The sequence below is a fragment of the Podarcis tiliguerta genome (assembly GCF_965153285.1).
Source record: "Podarcis tiliguerta genome assembly, chromosome: 1".
NCBI classification, from domain to species: Eukaryota; Metazoa; Chordata; class Lepidosauria; order Squamata; family Lacertidae; genus Podarcis; species Podarcis tiliguerta.
This window is the reverse complement of record NC_139534.1, coordinates 103,534,973-103,557,623: the sequence shown is the minus strand read 5'-3', so window position 1 is coordinate 103,557,623 and position 22,651 is coordinate 103,534,973. Positions and strand designations below refer to the sequence as shown.

At 41.5% G+C, this 22,651-nt stretch overlaps 1 protein-coding gene across 4 annotated transcripts in view; it reads left to right on the top strand.

The window, feature by feature from the left end:
• Window positions 1-19,908, top strand: part of SEC23A (SEC23 homolog A, COPII coat complex component) — a 28,190-nt gene extending 8,282 nt beyond the window's left edge. For 2 of the 4 annotated variants that reach the window (XM_083452607.1, XM_083452608.1), the window contains exons 3-21: window positions 1-58; window positions 373-459; window positions 1,399-1,635; window positions 1,941-2,020; window positions 2,662-2,806; window positions 3,172-3,330; window positions 4,313-4,428; window positions 5,388-5,511; window positions 6,650-6,730; window positions 9,689-9,778; window positions 10,584-10,690; window positions 12,507-12,660; window positions 13,566-13,643; window positions 14,595-14,756; window positions 15,032-15,118; window positions 15,864-16,019; window positions 17,082-17,147; window positions 18,677-19,335; window positions 19,387-19,908. In XM_083452607.1, the coding sequence (XP_083308733.1) occupies window positions 1-58; window positions 373-459; window positions 1,399-1,635; window positions 1,941-2,020; window positions 2,662-2,806; window positions 3,172-3,330; window positions 4,313-4,428; window positions 5,388-5,511; window positions 6,650-6,730; window positions 9,689-9,778; window positions 10,584-10,690; window positions 12,507-12,660; window positions 13,566-13,643; window positions 14,595-14,756; window positions 15,032-15,118; window positions 15,864-16,019; window positions 17,082-17,147; window positions 18,677-18,766 (2,077 nt within the window). In that variant the 3' untranslated portion in view covers window positions 18,767-19,335; window positions 19,387-19,908. Of the gene's footprint in view, window positions 59-372; window positions 460-1,398; window positions 1,636-1,940; window positions 2,021-2,661; window positions 2,807-3,171; window positions 3,331-4,312; window positions 4,429-5,387; window positions 5,512-6,649; window positions 6,731-9,688; window positions 9,779-10,583; window positions 10,691-12,506; window positions 12,661-13,565; window positions 13,644-14,594; window positions 14,757-15,031; window positions 15,119-15,863; window positions 16,020-17,081; window positions 17,148-18,676 lie in introns of all 4 variants that reach the window. The other 2 variants (XM_083452605.1, XM_083452606.1) reach the window with 1 other exon arrangement.
• Window positions 19,909-22,651: the final 2,743 nt, after the last annotated feature.

Sequence of the window (22,651 nt, the reverse complement as noted above, 5' to 3'; positions counted from 1 at the left end):
CCAAGTGGATTACCGAGCAAAACTATGGGCTTGCAATTTTTGTTACCAGAGAAATCAGGTAAGAGAACTTTCAGGTGAATGCATTTTAAGATTGAGATATGAGTGGTAGTAATATTAACATGTAAAGGGTGGGGGTGGGGTGGAATAGACTAGTATAGGTAAACCCTTTCCAGTTTGTTGCTCTACAGATATTTTGGACTTCAACTCTCAACAGCCCCACATATTGTGGCCGTATGTCAGGGATATTGAGAGTTATATTCTAAAGCAGCTGGAAGGCACCAGGTTAGGAAAGGCTGACTGGTATAGAAATGTATGCTTCAAAGTGTTTTTTCTTTGAATTTTTCATTTGATTGGATCCCTTTTCTTCTGCAGTTTCCTCCTACATATGCAGGCATATCTGAGATGAACCAGCCTGCAGAACTCTTACCTCAGTTTTCTAGCATTGAATATGTAGTACAGGTAAATACCTTGATTAAAATCTTTGGGATTCTTGGGTCAGAAAAGTTGCCACTGTGATGGTCTCCAATATGTGGAGTTTGGACAAGGACTCAGCTATATAGTGGCAAATAAAACGTTTTAGATGTGTTGTATAGTGCAATATACAAATGTGACACTTGATGGCGAAAGTGAGTTCAATATATTTTTTAAAACATTTTTTTAAAAAGCGTTTTCACAGCATTTTTTATATATGTGTAGATTCTACCTCAGAGTCCACTGTAGTCATACTTTCCTGAACAATTAGTGTAGCCTAAAACCTATGTAACTCAGAAGTAGAAGGAGCACGGGTAGTTCAGGGGTGACATCCTAAATATGTTTCGGCCACCATGGAGCCGGTAACACAGGTGTTCTTCAGCTTATACATTTGTTTCAACTGAACTGAGTATTAAGCAACACAGTCGTACCTTGGTTCTGGAACGCCTTGCGATTCAAACATTTTGGCTCCTGAATGCCACAAACCCAGAAGTGAGTGTTCCAGTTTGCAGAGCCGAAGGTCCAATGCGGCTTCTGCAGGTTTCGATTGGCTGCAGGAAGCTCCTATAGCCAATCTGAAGCCGTGCCTTGGTTTTCAACCGTTTTTGGAAGTCGAACGGACTTCTGCAACGGATTCCATTTGAGAACCAAGGTATGACTGTATAGCAAAACAGATTTAAATAACACAGGAATCTGCTACACGCATGTCTGCCCAAATCAGTGCCTTACACTTTGCATAGTGTTAGAGAGATTCATGTGTTTTTATTTAGGACTATAAAATGGATACAACCATGTTGAAGCCGGTTTTGCATGAGTATGCCCAAGAAAGCATTTGATCAGGTATAGTTTGGGGATCGTTACAACAAGGCTGTTTCTGACTTTTCCCAGTATCGTTAATGCTGCAATCTTGTTCACTTTTTCTTAAAGCGCGGACCTCAGATGCCTTTGATATTTCTTTATGTTGTTGACACGTGTATGGAAGATGAAGACTTGCAAGCTTTGAAGGAATCCATGCAAATGTCGTTAAGTCTCCTGCCTCCAACTGCTTTGGTTGGACTTATTACTTTTGGGAGAATGGTGCAAGTTCATGAGCTTGGCTGTGAGGGGATTTACAAAAGTTATGTCTTCAGAGGCACAAAGGATCTGACTGCAAAACAGCTTCAGGTAAATATAAAATTAATATTAAAAATGGTATTTCCAGCTGCTCTGTCTTTGAAGATGGAAGTAAAAAAATCTGTACCTTACTGAACAGTTAAGGAATTAAGCAAACATTTTCAATGTGTAAAATGAAAAAAACCAACATTATAAAGATGTTTCTAAACTTTTTTAAAAAGTAAGAGATTTTTTAATTAAAAAGACTCGGTGTAAACGAATAAGAAATATTCCTTAATTTTCTTTAAAATGTTGTTGCTGTTTATATGCTGAATATGTAACTATATTCAACTTTATTATGTTAAATATACTCACAGGAAATGTTAGGACTTACAAAAATGAATGTTGCACAAGTGGGTCGTGGCCCTCAAGCTCAGCAGCCACCACCATCAAACAGGTATTTGTTTTGATTAAGAAGAAAAATGTACCAAATTGTTTTACACTAAGCCCTGCTTTGTAATTTTGCAGTATGAGTCATTGGAGGAAAGGTGGGTTATAAGCATAATAATAAGTAGATGAATAAAAATGTTAAAATGCCAGATATTGAAGTCAATCCCTGTTCCCGACTCTCTTTCTTCCAAGCAAGTGTACTCAAGATGCAAACCTTAGCTTGTGCCAAATCCTAGTCATTCATTTATTTACTCATTTATATGCATGCCACCCAGTAACAAGCTTTCTGGGTGACTCACAATGAAAGTAAATCAGTTGCCAACTTAAGTCATACTTGGGGTAGAAGCACTGAAATCAATGGGCTTAAGTTTGTCATGATAATGGGTAGCTTCCAACATAATATAAAAACACAGGGAGACATCAAGCATGAACTACCTTAAGTCTATTGATTTTGGTAGGTCTATTCCAAGTATTACTTAGTTGGATACCACCCATGTAACATTAAATTTATAACAAAATTTAATTTGTATTTTAAACACTATAATTGTAGGTCAATACTTTGCAAATATATAAATGGTCTAGAATCGTTTGAAAGCTTGTGCAATCAAGGGAAACTTCTTTTTAACTTAATGTTTTTCTTGTCTCCAGGTTCTTACAGCCGGTCCAGAAAATTGACATGAATCTCACCGATCTTTTGGATGAACTGCAGCGTGATCCTTGGCCTGTTCCCCAAGGGAAAAGACCTTTGCGGTCTTCTGGAGTGGCACTTTCCATAGCTGTAGGACTGCTAGAGGTAACAAGTTCTCATTTATGCGCATCTGAAAGTTCGCTGCCCTTATCTGGGTTACCTGAATGAGTTAAAGCAATGTGAATTTGATTTGAAATTGGGAAAATGCTGAAGGTTGTTCCCCCCAATTGCAAACAGACTTTCCTGAAGTTTTTCCGGTTCAGCTGTTTCTTTTTGCAGTTACAGAAAAGTGAGGTACTATAGTGCAAATACTAAATATACTTATTTAATTAGGTCTCAGCATTAACCTTGTGTCATATTCACAGTTCAACCTATTTTAGAACTCAATCAGCAGTTCCGAATATCATCGCAATATGTCTTTGAAGCACATCTTTTTGCTTTCTGTCTTAAAAACTTTTATTATCCCACAGTGTACTTTTCCTAACACTGGTGCCCGTATAATGATGTTTATTGGCGGACCGGCTACACAGGGACCTGGGATGGTTGTAGGAGATGAACTTAAGGTGCCTATAAGGTCTTGGCATGACATTGAAAAAGACAATGCCAAATATGTAAAAAAGGGTACTAAGGTAAGAACACAAAAGTTTTAAATCCTGTAATTATTTGGAATATATGTAAAGTAATGTGAGATCTGTACATAATTTATTCAGCGACTGCATATTTTATAAAATTAAAACCCCTCCAAAACAAAGTGGTACATTTCCATTAACCTTGGAGGTATATTTTGTGTGCTTGCCTTGACAAAGGGTGTCATAAGCATAATGGAACATATAGGACTGTGGAAGAAATAGCATGTAATTGTAGTGGTTAAGAACGGTGGACTCATAATCTGGTGAACCAGGTTTGATTCCCCGCTCCTCCACATGCAGCTGTTGGGTGACCTTGGGCCAGTCACACTTCTCTGAAGCCTCTCAGCCCCACTCACCTCACAGAGTGTTTGTTGTGGGGGAGGAGAGGAAAGGAGAATGTTATCCTGCTTTATCACTACCCGAAGGAGTCTCAAAGCGGCTATCAAATCCAAACTCTTCTCCTTCTCCACCCGTCCAATACTTGATGTAGCAGCCCTTGAAACTGCTGTGTGATTATATGTCTTCCTTCCCTTCAAAACCACAGTGTAGTGACAGCCATCATGCCAATGGAATAAAGTTTAATCCAGATAAGATTGGTGATGGATGGGAAGCTGAACTAGGAAAAAGTGTTACATTCTAGATGAGGTCACAACATTCCCCCTAAAATATCAGATATAGGGCTTGGGGCTGCTCCTTGATGCAGTTCGGCTTCATCTTGTTCAAACTGCATCTGTTGTCCGGAATGCCCCCCCCCCAGCCCTAAAATAAAGGTAGCTATTTTGGCTTATATAAAATCAGAATAATTATGAATTAAAACATATTTCTGTTTTAAATACTGATCTAGTCTTGTATAGCATCTGAGAAGAATATAATTTGGCAAATACACTTCAACTTCAGAAGAATATTTGAAGCTTTAATGTAAAATGTGGTAATTTTGACCTGCATTGTTTAGTAAAAGTTATGTTTACATTTGCGTCTCTAGCATTTTGAAGCTTTGGCAAATCACGCTGCTACAACCGGTCACGTTATTGACATTTACGCATGTGCACTAGATCAGACTGGTCTTCTGGAGATGAAGTGCTGCCCTAACTACACTGGGTATGTCTTACATTTTACAGTAACGTAAAAGAGGCTATATGCAGAAACAGTGTCTTTTTGTAATTAAGAGAAAAGCTATATATTGGAAGTCAAGTGGAGTTGCATATGTTTGCATGATTGTGTCTGTGTGAGCAAAGTTGTCACTACAATTAATCTTTTTCAATCATGAAAATATAGATTAAAATGAGTTTTCACGTTAGAAAGCAATACTCTTTGACTAGTACTCTTAATTGCAATATATTCCTTTCTCCTGTTTAAATATTTTGTATCACACGGCTATTAATTCTGAGCATAATACTATTCTGGGGAGTAATCTTAAAGGAAGATTTTTCTCTCTACTGAGAAAGTTAAATGCTGCTGCACAGAAGCACCATTGTAAGATGATAGTGCTGGAAAGTATCATCAAATCAAATCTAACCTCCTGTCCTTTGTCAAGCACCAATGTTTTCTTTCTTCTCTTTCCCTAACATCCATAATCTACACCATGGTGTGCTGCAAGCATGAAAGGCACACCCCGCAAAATCAATGGGTGATATCTTACTTGAAGCAGACCTATTCAAATTCTGCCAGCTCTTCTCGGGAGCTACATCGATATGTTTAAAATGGTCTGTTTGTGAAATAAATTGTTTAGGGATAGCCACTGGGCCCTCAGTGCTGCTTTCCATGCTTTATTACTACATTATGCCTCTTCAGGGATGAGCTGTGGGTGGGGTGGGGAAGCTGATGCATATAAACTAATACTGCAGTGCTTCCATGAGTGCCTTTTATACATGGCATATAGATCTGTAATATCACAATGAAATATGGGATGGCAGGAGTGGAGCAGAAATCTTCACAGGTGAACTTGTGGTAGCAGCCTAGAGTGTGATGACTTAGATCAGTTCCAGATTCCATTATAACTGCTCTTTCGCATTTTTCATATATTGTTTGACTTAATTATTCATTTCCCCCCCATGCAGGGGTTACATGGTAATGGGAGACTCTTTCAATACATCCCTGTTCAAACAAACCTTTCAGCGTGTGTTTACCAAAGATGCACAGGGGCAATTCAAGATGGGATTCGGAGGTACCTTAGAAATCAAAGTAAGATTTGGAATTTTACTATAATTATTTTTAAAGGTCTTGTGTTGTTATTCCATCGCGTTTGTTTACAACTAATTAAACTATTGCACTAAGGTATTATTATTGCTAGTAACAATTATTCAGTCAGCGTTTTACTTTAAACCTTTAGCGTTGGGGTCGTAGTATTTTATTTTACTGTGAAAATAAACACTGGAATTGAGTGTGGCTGTGATCCAGCATTCATTGCTTGGCAAAACTGTTATGAATTCCTTCCCTTGACTTACAAGATATGCAACTGGGTATCTTTCCTGTACCTTTGCAGACACAGCTCACTCTAACATCTTGTAATCTGTTGACATGATATTTAGATTCCACTCACAATACATACTGAATCGTCGACAGAAATATTTCTCTGTTGCATAAAGGTGCAATTCCTATAACATTTCTTCTTGCCAGTATGGAACGTGGGCAGCAGGGCATGAGATCCAGGGGATGGGATGGTGATTTGTCCATATCCTGCTGGTCATATGAATATGCTGCTGATGAAAAAATATATATCTGGGAAGGGGCTGTTGCTTAGTGGTAGTGCACATGGTGTGCACATGGAAGGTCCTTGACCCAGTATCTTCACCAAGGATGTTGCCGTGAAAAGTCAGACTAGACAATACTGAGCTGGATGGCGTTTTTATAAATCGACTCCATATGTTCACCTGTATGGAACTATGGGACTCTAAGGAACTTTGAGGGTACTCTGGGTCAGGTGCCTGTTCTGAGATATGATTCGTCATCTCTGCCACCAATGCTTGTTCTAGATTGGACCTGTAAAGGAGATGTAAAGTTAAAGTGTATAGGCTTCTACAAACTAGAGGAATGAAGTCTCATAAGTCTTTTTAGTGCAAGGAGTACTTTTAGTTGATCCAGGCTGCAGTTCTCTACATACTTACCCACAGTGCAGCCTCATAGAAACCATTTTTACTAAAAGAAAAGCTGTCTAGTTTCTGCTCCATTCTGAATCAAATGACTCTTCAGACCTCTGTTAACACTGCTGTTTACCAGTAAAGGAGATTTATAAGCTCAGACTGCCAAGAGGAAAGATTATCCTACATTCTGCAGGAACAATCATTTGTTCTTATTTTATTTTGCTCTTTAATCTGTGTAGACTTCAAGAGAAATAAAGATATCTGGAGCTATTGGACCTTGTGTATCTCTCAATTCTAAAGGACCCTGCGTATCAGAAAATGTAAGTTGATTAACCTATAAATCACTTATACAATCTGTGCCTTTTTCACTTTTCACACATAAAACGCTATGGAAATTATGTAGTAAAATCTTATGTAAAATCCTATTAGCATGTTGTCATTTTCAAAGGCATGATTTTACAAAAGTTTTGACTTTTTGTTCTTCAGGCTGGGTGAGCAGTGAGTTGTTTGACTGTCAGATGGTTTAAAATAGTTGATAGCGTTTTAATCCAACCCTTACACCTGTTACATAAAAATGCAGTAGATCCAGCTTTTTCTGATGTGACTAAGCATTAGTGGGAATCATATTGCAATTACACTATACCACTCTGTGTGTGAGTAATTCAATGTCACACTAAGGTGATTGTTCTGACAGGGAAAGCATTTTGGCTTGCCTGTAGGAACAATCCCCCTCCTCACCCCCTACATGCCATTCTAGGGGTTCTCCCAATTCCCCTAGAGACAATTTCGTGTTTGCGCAGGGTGATGTGAAGGAAAAGCCCTGTTGTACAAGGAGAAGTCCTTGTGCAGGGCTTCCACTGACAGGACTCATTAGCAGAATCCTTCCGTGTGTGTGTGTTTATTTCACTAGCCACTCAGTTTCCAAAGTAGTGAATATATTGTTGAGGAGTAGAAAGCTCTAGGTAGCGATAAGCACCTTACATATAGGCTTATTTATTCATGTATTGTACCTCTTGTGGTGCCTCCTGGGTTCAACAGTGCTCACTATATATGTGTGTATATATATACACACAAATAAACTTCACTATTTATCCTACTAATCCTGTTGTTCTTTGGATGTGTACCATTAATGTCTTGCTTAGTGCAAGTATAGTGACTCATTGTTTCGTTGGGCTTTCTCCACTAGCATAAGGTGGCATTATTTCCTTCACGCAGCCAAAGTACCGTATTTTTCGCTCTATTGGACGCACCGGACCACAGGACGCACCTAGTTTTTAGAGGGGGAAATCAAGGAAAAAAATATTATCCCCCCCCCAGCCCCAAAGAGCAACGGACAGGCTGTGCGCAGCCTGTCTGCTTCTCCCAGAGCTTCTCGGGGCTGCGGGGGAAGCCCGGGTTCCCCCACCAGCCCCAAAGAGCAAAGAAGCCAAGACAGTGCGCGTGATCCATAGCTACGCAACCTCTCCAGCCAGGAGCTAAACCTCTCCAGCGTGGCTAAAGAAGAAGACAAGGCAGTGAGCGCGATCCATCCCACTCGCTGCCCTGGCTTCCTCTTTAGCCTTGTGCAGCATCTTTAGTCTTGCGCAACAGGATGGATTGCGCCCGCTGTCCACCGGGGCTGGACTAGATGACACCTAGGGTTCCCTTCCAACCCTGCAATTCTATGACCTCGGAAGGTGTTTGGGGTCTCCACCACTGGAGGCTTTTAAGCAGCGGTTGGGGGACCATCTGCCTGGCGTTCTTTAGCTGTGATTCCTACATTGTGAGGGGGCTGGGCTAGATGACCCTCGGGTGGCCCTCCCAACTCTATACTACAGTTCTGCAGCAGGAGATCCACAGCCACTTCACACAATGCCCACTCCCAATTTTCATCTGAGAGACATGTAGCTTCAGTGTCTAGGTAGGTACCCCCCTACTTGCCACACTTCCCCCACCCCACTTAAGCTGAGGGAATTCCTGCCCAGAGAAGCTCCCAGGTGAGGCAAGGGTTAAGATCTACCTCTGGTAGATCTCTTGCGGCTGGAGAGGCACGCAAGTCTAAAGAGGGAGCCAGGGCAGCGAACGGGATGGATCACGCTCCCTGCCCTGGCTTTTTCTTTAGACTTGAGAAGCCTCCCCCCCCACCCCACCCCCGCTGGAGAGGCGCGCAAGTCGAAAGAGGGAGCCAGGGCAGCGAACGGGATGGATCACGCTCCCTGCCCTGGCTTTTTCTTTAGACTTGAGAAGCCTCCCCCCCCCCCACCCCCGCTGGAGAGGCGCGCAAGTCTAAAGAGGGAGCCAGGGCAGCGAACGGGATGGATCGCGCTCCCTGCCCTGGCTTCCTCTTTAGACTTGAAGCCTCCCCCACCCCCCACCCCACCCCCGCTGGAGAGGCGCGCAAGTCTAAAGAGGGAGCCAGGGCAGCGAACGGGATAGATCGCGCTCCCTGCCCTGGCTTCCTCTTTAGACTTGAAGCCTCCCCCACCCCCCACCCCACCCCCGCTGGAGAGGCGCGCAAGTCGAAAGAGGGAGCCAGGGCAGCGAACAGGATGGATTACGCTCCCTGCCCTGGCTTTTTCTTTAGACTTGAGAAGCCTCCCCCCCCACCCCACCCCCGCTGGAGAGGCGCGCAAGTCGAAAGAGGGAGCCAGGGCAGCGAATGGGATGGATCGCACTCCCTGCCCTGGCTTCCTCTTTAGCCTTCCGAAGCCTCCCCCACCCCCCCACCCCACCCCCGCTGGAGAGGCGCGCAAGTCTAAAGAGGGAGCCAGGGCAGCGAACGGGATAGATCGCGCTCCCTGCCCTGGCTTCCTCTTTAGCCTTGCGAAGCCTCCCGCGGCTGGAGAGGTTGTGCAAGGCTTTTCTAGAGGAGGGAGAAGGGGCTGACTGGCGGTGTCAGTCCCTTCTCCCTCTTGGGGAAAAGCCCGCAAGAGCTGTGCGAAGCTTGTGTGGGGCTCTTGGGGGCTTTTCCTGCCTGCCTCCTCCCTGCATTCGCTCCATAGGACGCACAGACTTTTCCCCTTAGTTTTTAAGACGGGAAAAGTGCGTCCTATGGTGCGAAAAATACGGTATACTCGAGTCTGTGGAAATTCTTGTTACAGTAAAATGTTAACAACATGTTAATTGTTATCTTAGTAGAGGGGAGAAGTGAAGCATTTATAACAAAGATATAATTTTGCTGTATCTAAGTAACTGGGATAGGAACCATTGAAAACAGCTGTACGTTTTCCCAAATCCTACAATTTGCTGTGTATAGCAAATGTAACTTTTGCTGAAAATTATTTGTTCTATTTTTGCAGGAGATAGGAACAGGAGGTACATGTCAGTGGAAGATTTGTGGACTTAATCCTACCACAACCCTAGGATTGTATTTTGAGGTGGTTAATCAGGTAAGATAATTTTTTTAGAGTACATGCGCATATTTAAATATTTTTACTGATTGTGTAGGAGGTAGGTGGTTGAAAAAGCACAGTTTCCACTTCCTCCTCCCCATTTTAATTGGAGCTTTGGGGAGGTAGCTGATGTGGTCTACAAAAGTAGTTTCTTTCAAGAATTATGTGATAGGGCCTCCTTGGGTGTTTCATCACTTGGGGAGGGGAGAAAGCAAATTATAGTTTCCCCCATTTTAATTAGGAACATTTTTTGAGACTTGCTGTAGCTTGTAATACCATAAGGCGCTAAGCAACAAACCAGGAAGTCCCTGGTTTAGTTCTCACCTGTGTAATGAACTTGGTGGGCAGCCTTAGTAGTTTGCCTGCCTTCAGCCCACATCTACAATATGAGAGTAGTAATACTTGTCTACCTTATAGGGCTGTTTGTAAGAAATGCTGAGGTTGTGAAGCACTTGGTTGCTCCAAGTAGCTATATACATATTACATTGTATTATCTTGTCTCATCTACCGTGCTCCTGTCTTGCCTTCTGATTTGTACATCTCCTATAGTATTTTCTCTACTTAAAGCACTCTGTTTTGGAAGCTGCTCCAGTGTTGAATTAAATTGTAGCTAAATATAGGCAGTAAGCTTACTGACTTAATTTTTTCATATTTGTACAGCATATTGTACTTATTAAAGTAGCTTCTGTCAAATCACCTCTAATTATAGAATTGACAGTGGCAGTGATGTGGTGATCATGCTACACAACTTTCCTGTGATTCTGTTCAATTTAATCTCTTCACCATTTACCTTTCGAAACAGCACAATGCTCCAATTCCTCAGGGTGGGCGAGGTGCAATCCAGTTTGTGACTCAGTACCAGCATTCGAGTGGACAGAGACGAATCAGAGTGACCACTGTTGCCAGAAAGTAAGCCTTAAGTTCTGATGTGCTATTCTAGAAATTTGTGTGGTATAAACACTGTTTAACAAACAGTATTTTGCTTAAAAGGTAGAGCTTATGTATGTACAGTGTATGTACAGTGGAAAGCATAGCAGAGCACCTGATTTTTGTTAATCTGCCAATATTTATTTATTCAGAAGAATCCCAGGACAGCAGACACATAAACAAGAAACAATGAAAACATCTTAAATCCAGTACAGATGAGGTCTGGGAAAGAACTCTCCACTTAAAAGCCTTTTTGGAAAAGGAAGCTTTTCAGTAGGTGCTGAAAAGGCAAACGAGACTGTGCTTGTCTATTATTTAATAGGAGGGAATTCCAAAGAGTGGGTGCAACAACACTAAAGGCCCCATTTCTATATGGAGAAGTACCTCCTGATGAGATAGTATATGCAGGAAGCCCTCACTGCAGAATGCGCAGTGATTGATTGAGTATATAAAGGGTGAGATATTATTTTAGGTAGCTGGATCCCAAGTTATATAGGGGTTTATATGGCAGAACCATAATGGATTGAAGTTGAATCCTGACAAGACAGAAGTACTGTTTTTGGGGGACAGGGGGCGGGCTGGTGTGGAGGACTCCCTGGTCCTGAATAGGGTAACTGTGCCCCTGAAGGACCAGGTGTGCAGCCTTGGAGTCATTTTGGACTCACAGCTGTCCATGGAGGCGCAGGTCAATTCTGTATCCAGGGCAGCTGTCTACCAACTCTACCTGGTACGCAGGCTGAGACCCTACCTGCCCGCGGACTGTCTCGCCAGAGTGGTGCATGCTCTGGTTATCTCCCGCTTGGACTACTGCAATGCGCTCTACGTGGGGCTACCTTTGAAGGTGACTCGGAAACTACAACTAATCCAGAATGCGGCAGCTAGACTGGTGACTGGGGGCGGCCGCCGAGACCACATAACACCGGTCTTGAAAGACCTACATTGGCTCCCAGTACGTTTCCGAGCACAATTCAAAGTGTTGGTGTTGACCTTTAAAGCCCTAAACGGCCTCGGCCCAGTATACCTGAAGGAGCGTCTCCACCCCCATCGTTCTGCCCGGACACTGAGGTCCAGCTCCGAGGGCCTTCTGGCGGTTCCCTCATTGCGAGAAGCAAAGCTACAGGGAACCAGGCAGAGGGCCTTCTCGGTAGTGGCGCCCGCCCTGTGGAATGCCCTCCCAGCAGATGTCAAAGCGATAAATAACTACCTGACATTTAGAAGACATCTTAAGGCAGCTCTGTTCAGGGAAGTTTTTAATCTGTGATATTTTACCGTATTTTTTGTTTCTATGGAAGCCGCCCAGAGTGGCTGGGGAAACCCAGCCAGATGGGCGGGGTATAAATAATAAATTATTATTATTATTATTAACCAGCACCTTGAACTTAGCCTGATTGCAGATTGGCAGCCAGTGCCAATTGAACTGTACACCTAATCATTGCAGTTTCCTACACCTCCACAAATTCATGATCACATTAGCAACCATGGAGGTGGGTTGGGTGTGATTATGATTCAGAGCATGGTGTGCAGAGAGCTATATGATAGCCTTTCCTTCAGGGGATCATGAATTGCTGATGATTCTGCAAGGCCTGCTTCTGGCATAATGTCTAAATTGGCTCTAGAGGAATTGTTGTATTTGCTACATAGTGAGCTTCCTGCATATTTTATGTTTCTCTTAATTGCATAAGGGAGCTTTGTTTTGATTTGGAGGAGCAACACGGATTGGAGCTGTTCGTTATTAAACTGATACGTTTTTGCTTCTCTCTGATGACCTGTGTGGTAAACAAATGCTATTCTTTTGCAGTTGGGCTGATGCTCAGACACAGATTCAAAACATCGCTGCTTCTTTTGACCAGGAGGCGGCTGCCATTCTTATGGCCAGGCTGGCAGTGTACAGGGCTGAGACAGAGGAAGGACCCGATGTTCTTAGGTGGTTGGACAGACAGCTCATTAGACTGGTAAGGCATTACAAATGTTTGAAAATATTGATTCCTCCTCCCATCTGAGATTGCATTTAGGGAGAGAATAGGACCAGGCCTGGGTCTTGTATCTGCCTTCTCTGCCCCCAGTGCAAATAGCAGATGTAGAGGTCCTGATCCAGAATGGGCTACTGCTCCTATTATTTACTTTAAAAAACCAACAAACATTTGTGCAACTGATGATTGTGTGAATGATGCCGCATCTAGTTTGTTCCTAAGACGGCAATCTGATACATAGTTACATTTTGAGAAATGTATATTTTGAATAGTTTTATGTGCTTCTGGTGCTAGATGTAAATTTGGCTGGCTTATATACAGTGTATAAAGTTGCAAAGGAACTTGTTGAAAGATATTAGAAGAATGATAAAGAAGGCTTTTCACAGTGGATCTACTATACAGTGCCAACATAAATAAGCCAAAGGTTTTGCTTGTCATAATTACCTCTAACTCTTGCATTTCAAAGCTTCACTCCACAATTTTTAAAGTCATGTTTTTTTCTCAATCGATATACTGCTCAAGTAAAACTTAATTGTCTGGAAGCCTCAGTTGTATTCCTCCCTCTTTTGAGAGCCGAAAAATAATATACAAACATTGAGCTTGTTGCTAACTGTTAAAGTTGATGTGAATGTTTCCACAAAATCTGTGGGTCTTAAACATTTGGTATTGAATGAAGCATTTTGGTTAGATTTCATTCTGGGATCTATGTTTGGTAACTATGTACTTGACACTCTTGAACAGAATTTTAGAAGCCTCCCCATGCTACTTCGGTGAAGTTAGGTTGTTTTGTAATGTAGTGAAAGTAGAAGTATATATTTCTGAAAATGTCATGATAGTATTTGAAGTGTCAAACTGAAAACTTAAAAGACTTTTTAAAATTTATCCAGTGTCAGAAATTTGGAGAATATCACAAGGATGATCCAAGTTCCTTCAGATTTTCAGAAACCTTTTCCCTTTACCCACAGGTGAGTATGAATGAATGAATTGAAATAGAGAACATTCTATATCCAGTATGATGCTTATATTCACTTTATTGTAAGATGTCCAAGTGTCCTTGATTAGATTGCAGTTTTTTAAAAAGCTCTGCTTCATGCTAGCATTTTGGGATTTGTGAAGTAGTAAAACATAAAACTGAATAGTATTTCTCATTCTAAGCCTTTTAACTTTGGCTGTTCTGAATTTCTTAGACTTTTAAATCGCTACTTTAAAAAAATACTGTATCATTCTAGTTTTGGGATCAAATGTGCCACAAGACTGTCATAAATTTAAACACTTGAGAACATTTATATAAATATAAACCATGCTATAAATATAAACATCTATGTGTGATATTAACTATAACATGATTTTTCATGTTTAAAAATTATGCCTTCATTGAGAATTTTCCTTTTTCAGTGAAAAAACATAACTGCAAAAAGATCACCAAGGGCAATTTGGGTCCACAATGAAAAAGTATACAACACCTACAAGAACAGTGTGCGCGCTTTTAAAACATAAAACTGCATATTATACCACTAGCATACATACAAGTATAACAGTTCAGTAATCATAAGTTGTAAATTACATGCAATGTCAACAATTTTCACAGGACTTGCAGCCCTAAACACCTCATTTCACAACTGTATTAGACTACTGTCCAATGAACAGACAAAATTGAAGTACATTTTTTCTGTGATTTTCTATCATTTTGTTGGCCACAGAGGTAACATCTCGTCTTTTCCTTGCTATCAGCATTGTTACCCTACTAATTTGGAGGTTGTCTTTCTTTATGTCCCAGACAAGCTAAATGATGTCACTAAATTCAGTGACATAGACCAGTATCAAATCTTTTTGGAAAGAAACATTGCTACTGTTGATGCAGCTGGGTTTGTGGACAAGAAACATTGGGGGAATTTCTGGTTTGTTTTATTTTGCAGTTTATGTTCCATTTAAGAAGATCTCCTTTTTTGCAAGTCTTCAACAACAGTCCTGATGAAAGTTCCTACTATCGCCATCATTTCATGCGGCAAGATCTGACTCAGTCCCTTATAATGGTTCAGCCAATTCTATATGCCTATTCTTTCAATGGACCCCCAGAGGTATGCTGGTGTGTATGACCTAGTGTGTATGAATAGCTGCAAAAAGAAAACTTGAAAATGAAGAAGACTCATTAGTGTATTGTTGGGAAAATAATTTCAAACTAAATTAATGCTTTAAATTAAATGTAAAACAGTTTTGCACAGGAAAATTTTGGGAGCAATTGCTTCCTCATGTTATGTGGCTTGCTAAATGTAACAGAGAAAGCTGAATTTTAAGAAATGGATTTCTTTTTTTTTGTATATGTAGTTAAGACACTTTTCTCCTTTTATATTAGCCTGTTCTTTTAGATAGCAGCAGTATTCTGCCTGATCGCATTCTTCTCATGGACACCTTTTTCCAGATCCTTATTTATCATGGAGAGGTAAGATCAAGACATTTTGACTTCCATATCCTACTATTTGGGCATACTTATTAAAACTAGTGGCTGTCACCCACACATGGCAGTAGCTCTGTATTGGAGGCCATTTCTTGTGCTTTGTCCAGTTTTAGGAGCTGCTTGTCATGTGGAGTTGCTTCTGGGAAGAGGAGGGCTCAGAAACCTTACTGTTACATTGCAGAGACCATCGCAGAGCCTTTTGGGTAGAGCTCTGTCACGTGCCCATATTGGTAGCTTCTCAAAGGCCATCATGGTACTTGAATTTTCTATGAAAGTGCTTATGTGCAAAAATCCTTATAAGTTGAGGCCTTGAAAGCTAATACGTTCGCTACCTGCTGTATTTACGGAAGTTGCTATTGTCAGTAAACATACATTCTTGTATTTCAGTTAACAAATAACACTAAGGAGGCAGTTCTATGACTACTTACTACGGCATACTTCCACTGAGGATGATGGCACTAGGTGTCATGTATGATTGCTGTGACAGAGCTGCTGCTTGAAAAATGAGAAACTATTGAGCATTTGTTATTCAGAACATAATGGAATATCACAGTTATTATTTGCTCTTGGTAAAAATATAATTACAATAGTGTAATTCTGGTGATTAAATCTCTGCTAAAACATTAATTAACTGACCTGTTCCCTAAGATTTCTTACAGCTTCCTGCTCAAACTAGATTATATAAAACTTGTTTGGATGAATAAAACAATGTGTGTTTAATGCTCTATAGACCATAGCTCAGTGGCGCAAGTCAGGCTACCAGGACATGCCAGAGTACGAAAACTTCCGCCATTTGCTCCAGGCTCCATCAGATGATGCTCAGGAAATTCTTCATTCCAGATTTCCAATGCCACGATACATAGATACAGAGCACGGAGGCAGTCAGGTAAAGCACCGTTGCTTCAGTTTATGGCAGAGGTTTTCAATCTTTTGGGGTCCACAGCTCCCTTGACCAACTGCATTCTTTCTGCAGCACCCCTGTGGGGCTCAGGAGCCCAGTTATGTCACCTCTTGCCTACAGAGCTGGCAGCCTCTCACCCTTTCTCAAACACCCTCCCTTGTGGAGTGTTCCCTCAGCCTCCTCTCCCCTCGCCTCTCCTTTGGAAAGCTGCAGCTGCCGCCCCTGGTCTCTGAGCTGCCTCTCCACCCCAAAGAGAGGTGCCTCCTCCCATTGCCCCACAGGGGCCTGGGAAGCACCCCCTGGCCAGCCCCAGAGGCAACATTTGCCTGGGGAGTTTTTAGCCACAGCTGCTGCAACAAACAGCTGTGCAAGCCTTTGGGAGGCAGAAACATGAGAGGGCACAAGAGGAAGAGAGGGAAGGAAAGAGGGACAGAGGCCAGTGTTGCCCACGGCACCCCTGACCATCATTCAAGGCACCCCAGGGTGCCATGGCACACTGATTGAAAACCACTGGTTTATGGAATCATCTTGCTAAATGCAAGACAGGCCAAATCAATATTGGACTTGCATTATAAACTTTCAAGTTTCATGTAGTTGAAAGAGGTATGAATTATGACTCCTAGCATACTGAGCATGTGATGGCTCATGTGCTTGGCTGAAGATTTAAGCTGCTTTTAGATGCTCATGATTCAAACCCACCCCCCATTTTCTGGTGGGATTTAGACAAGACAAGCAGCAACCCCCTTACTATCGTTTGCATAGGCTCCCAGAACATAGCTCACCTTCATTCAGTCTTCTCAAGCCAAACTATACGTGGTAGGGCTGTGTACATTTATTCCTTGTTGCTGCTCCCTTAGCACTTTTTAATATTTCATACTTAACAAAAGCTAAATGCTTTTAAAAAAATAAAAGCTATGATTCTCTAAATGCAGACTATATAACAGGCACCTCAGGGCAGCCTGCAAATGGCAGGTCACATGATGGTCATTCTTGTTGGAGTGTAAACATTATTTAGAATAACTTTATTTTCCTTATTTTTGTTTAAAGGCTCGTTTTCTGCTTTCTAAAGTGAATCCCTCTCAGACCCACAATAATATGTATGCCTGGGGTCAGGTAAGTTTCAGGTGGATTAACCAAAAGGCTAAGATAATATACATAATGTACATAATATACATTCCTGCTTTAACTCTCATAAAACAATTTGATAGTTAATCAAATAGGGAGCAATTACCAATATTAAAACTTGTATGTCAAAAACAATACAGTATTTTTAGAAGTTGCCATTCAGATTAAGGAAATGCTATGTTGCTTTTTTGTTGCCCTTAAAAATAAGCATTTCTTGCGGCCTAGAAACAATGTGTTTCTCTCCGTCTGGGAGTTTTGATAGGATACAAAATATTCAAAGACCTTAAAAAAATTAGGTAGAGGTGAAGATTGTTCTCAGTAGAAAATGTACTAAAGCCAGTTTTGTTGATGAAACCGAATAGCGGAGAAAGCCTAAAAGCTTATATTGTATGAAATTCATTACCATTGGAACTTAAACAAAGGTTAGCAGATTCATGGAGGGTTTAGGACTATGGCTGTAGTTCACATGCTTAATATGCAAAAGGTCGCAGGAAAATACTTCTGAAACCCTGGAGAATCACTATTACTCATCGTAGACAATGTAGACTATACAGTGCAGACAATATTGAGGAAGGTGGGCCAATTACAGTCGTACCTTGGTTTTTGAACAAAATGCATTCTGGGAGTCCATTTGACTCCCCAAACCATTCGAAAACCAAGGCGTGGCTTCTGATTGGCTGCAGGAGCATCCTGCAGCCAATCAGAAGCCACAGAAGCCTCACTGGACGTTCAGCTTCTGAAAATCATTCGAAAAATGGAGCACTCACTTCTGGTTTTCAGTTGATTGGGAGCCGAAACATAGGAGTTCCAAGGCATTCGCCAACCAAGGTACGACTGTATCTGAGTTGCTATGTGGCAGATTCCTACATTCCAGCTAAACACCAGGTTCAGAAGTTGTTTTTCAGTGGGATAAGGAAGGATTAACTGGGTTGGGTAATGATCACAAGCTATGAGGAAGGCAGGAGAGCAGAACTGGAGTGAATCCCCTCAGTTTTTTCTCTCCTGTCTTGGTGAAACAGCTCATTCTTCCCGACTCTCTCTGTTCCTGTCAGTTAACTGTTTTTCCCCTTTCAATATTTCCCCTTTCTTTCCTGCGGTTCCTCTGTGTGCATGTTTACTGCGCTTTGCTTCTCTTGTCAACTTTTCTCTACTTCGTAAAAAAGAAATAAAATCCTGTCTTTCTCTTCTTGCTTTTTCTGCTCCTCTTGTGCCTTGAACCTTCTCTGCGTTCTTTCTTATTTCTTTGTTCCTTTCTGCTGCCTGTCTTCTCTATATTTGCTGAGGGGACAGTTGCCAGTTAGGAGAAGCCATTGATCGCCCATTTTTCCTCCTTGCGATTGCCGTTGCCCCTATTGGAACAGCTGTTAATTGTCTAGCAAAGGGAAATGTGGAGGTATATTGGTTACTTAATTACAGTGCTTAGACTTACTGATTTTCATAGTACATGTTCTCATGGAATATTTTGGCTTTGCTTAATGAATTCGGCATATTTTCTAATGCTTTCCCTTTTCTTATAGGAATCTGGAGCACCCATTCTCACAGACGATGTCAGTTTGCAGGTTTTCATGGATCATTTGAAGAAACTTGCTGTATCAAGTGCTGCCTAAGTGTGGGGTGCAACAGATGTTGATTAGCTGAATCAACATTTCAGCTTTATTTTCCATTTGATGTACTTGTAAAACAAATGCTCTGATGTGTTGCAAGCTGCCTAACTACATCTTAAATTAGTGTAGTTTTCAGAAAAACAGCATATCAAAGGCCTAAGTACAAACTACAGTTTGGAAAAGTAAACCAAACTGGGATATAATTGGGGGGGGGGGGAGCTTTTTTGGTTTCCATGATACTGTAATTTGTCTTAGTCCATTGATTACAACTTTGTACTATCTTTTATATTTGAACAGCCGAAATTATTATTCTGGCTTGCACTGCAGAAACACTAAATGTTGTAAAAAGAAGTCTATTGTCAGCAATGGGCTTTCATGATTTGCCTTCTGGCATATTCATGTTTATTCCTCTTGGCTAGAAAAGAACAAAGAAACTGACTATAAAATGCTATAAATCCAATTTCTTGAAATCGAAAAATATTTATTTTCTGCAATCAGTTGTATGTTGATGGTTTAGTAAGTGTTCATTTCTGTTTGGTTTTTTGTTAGGAAATCTTTTCTATATTTTCTAAGTGAAGTTTAACAAGCAAAATTGAAACAAAATTGTCAATTGTTATCCAAAGTTTATAATTTGACAATCATTTGGATAATATCTGGCAAAGCCTGTAATTACTACACTTGATTAAAACAATATCAAATCTGGGTGTTTTCAAAACAGAGAAGAAAAATTGATGTCCTACACCTGTCTACAGTGTCTACACAGGGAAAAACACATAGTTATAGTACCATAAACAAAAACATACTGCTGCCTATTTCCATAAGTAAAGTATGCTTATTTTATTATAGCCATATAATGTTATGACATTGTGTGGTGCTTGTTTTTTTGTTCTGCTTCTGTTTTGTTATAAATTATGCAGGTTATGATTCTTGTTGAAGCAGTATTACACAGTACACACCATAATTGTAATAAATCTGGTAATACTCAGTTTTAGCTTTGTTTCCTTGAGAACAAATATATTTGCTTTTTAATAATAAAGTTTTTATGTATAGAACAGATGGTTGCATTTGTAAGCCGATGTCTATATGCAATAGCTGAATTTGATCATAATCATTTAATAAACAAAAAACGTATTCTTATATGTAAACACTCTTATACCGTTTCCCCCTAGCAGAACTCACAAACACACTTGGCAGGCTGTTGCTGACTAGTCTAAGTTTGAGCAAAAGGACCTCAATTGAGCTCAAACTACATACTCCCAAATGTTTTCATCTAGCCCTTGAGATGGGTCTCAGCACTAAAGTGCAAGAAAAAGAAAGTTACCTAGCATCATTGACTCTGGGAACAGTATGTCTATTCTTGTCACCAACACATTGGCCTTTTTCTCAAAGGATTTGCCTAACTTGAAGTGCATTTGAGCCACAGATTCCCTGCCTAAATCTAAACATTGTCCATTTTAACTCACCCTCATGTGATCTAGTCCCTTAGCTCTATCGCTGTTATGGATGTAACACTTAAAGATATTCTAGATAGCTGTGATACTAGCCAGGAGGGAATGTGAACTTTGCTTCCCCTTGGCTGATCAATACCTATGTGTATTCTATCCACCCAGATTGGTCTTACTGCCCGACATCAGTGTCCTATCCTAAAGTGAAATACCTAATCCATGGGAAATAATTTTACTATCTCTTTTGGTCCAGTGTGCCTGGAAGGCATAGGGACACAGGTTTAGGGCTGGATGAATTCTAAACTCATTTGAAGGGATGTTGCAGGAGAAAGAGAGAGATGGGAAGCAGAGACACTGCATTGGCTTTACTGAAAGTCCAGCAGCTCCATCAGGTTCCTTTGTCCCTCACCCATCACCTGGCAGCTGCTTTTCTCTTCACTGGGGAAGATAAAACCAACTGGGGAAAATTTGTTGGCATCCGTCTGTCTCAAGAGACAATGGAGTGCACTTCTGGGGTGGGGGGTGGGTGGGCGTGAAGTCAGACTGCTGCATTAGCAGCACCCAAATGACCTTCCCAGGGCTCAAGCCTGGGCACTGTGTATGGAGGTCTTTGGCTAACCAGACAACAATACTCCCCTCTCGGCCTCACTGGTGCAGTCCAAAGGAAAGCAGAGCAATACTTTTGACACTTGCTTGGCTGCAGGAGTTGCCAGGAGGAGATCTACAACATGCCATCCAACCATATTAGGGATTCAACTCCAGATTTGTGTAGGGTTTACTCCTTAGCTTTTTCTTCTCCTGAAGAAATCCCACAAGGAAGCGGAGGTTTGTTGTTGTTTAGTCGTTTAGTCTTGACCCCATGGACCAGAGCACGCCAGGCACTTCTGTCTTCCACTGCCTCCCGCAGTTTAGTCAAACTCATGTTGGTAGCTTCGAGAACACTGTCCAACCATCTCATCCTCTGTCGTCCCCTTCTCCTTGTGCTCTCAATCTTTCCCAACATCAGGGTCTTTTCCAGGGAGTCTTCTCTTCTCATGAGGTGGCCAAAGTATTGGAGCCTCAGCTTCACGATCTGTCCTTCCAGTGAGCACTCAGGGCTGATTTCCTTCAGAATGGATAGGTTTGATCTTGCAGTCCATGGGACTCTCAAGAGTTTCCTCCAACACCATAATTCAAAAGCATCAATTCTTCGGCGATCAGCCTTCTTTATGGTCCAGCTTTCACTTCCACACATCACTACTGGGAAAACCATAGCTTTTACTATGCGGACCTTTGTTGGCAAGGTGATGTCTCTACTTTTTAAGATGTGGAGGTTTAGGACCAGAGTTTTCCTTCTCCTAGATGGGCTACCTTCCCAGGTTGACAAGCCCCCATCTCCCCTTCACCTCTCTACAGCACATGCAGAAACCGCCTTCTTGGCCATTGGACCTACTATTGGCTCATCTGCTCAACCCACTGGAACCTGTCTTTGCATCCAGAGAAAGTCCCTAAGTCATTGAGAGTTTGAGACCTATCGGCTACCCTTATCTGGCTTAGCCGGCTAGCAAAAAGCCATTCCTGGGATGTGGCCACAGTCACATGCTGACAGCTTCTAGGAGCCACAAGGGGGAGCTGCTTGTAGGGGGGACAAAAGGTGGGCAAACTACCCCTGAAGGAGCATGACATGTCCCCTACTAGAGGTGCTACCTCTCTCCTAACACCCCATACAACCCTGGAGGAAAAGATACAGGCATCAATCTCTAGTGGAAGTAAAAACAGTATGACAGGCTTGGGGGAACAGATTAGGAACTCTCTCTTCCTGCGTTGCACTTCGCCTTCAAATGGCAGTATCGGTGACTGTATTCTATCAAAACAACACAAAACGGTCTCTGAAAGGAATTGTGGAACTGCATTTAGCTTGCGACTCTCTTTCTGAGCAGGTTTTGGGAAACCTCAAGAGGGCAGTAGTAGCTTATGCTACAATTTCCCTTCAGATCCAAAAGGGATCCATGGCCAGTGTAATTCTCTTGGAGCTGGTAAAGTCAGCTCTGATTATACTGTAATCTATTATTACTAGGCTCTGTATCTGGCATCTTAATGTTAAAATGTAATTGTCCTTTCCTGCTTTTTGTACTTGGCAAGTCAAAATGACACTTCGAGCGGCTGCATATGAGAGGGTGTTGGTTTTTTTTTTAAAAAAAGTAAGTTGTCATCTTTGAGTAGACTTCCCAGAAATAATTCTACAATCCACTGGTATTGAAGGGAATCATAAAGCATCGTTTTTAAAAAGATTGCATTGCACGAAAGATAATCAATGCATGTGTTCTGAGTGTCAAATGCTGTAATGAATCAGCAAACAGAGATATGGATTTTCTGCTTTATTTCTGCCTTTCATACAGGTGCTTAGATTGTGTAAGATGCCCTTTAGATTAAAGGCTTTCTGGATCTGCCTAGCCTTTGGTCC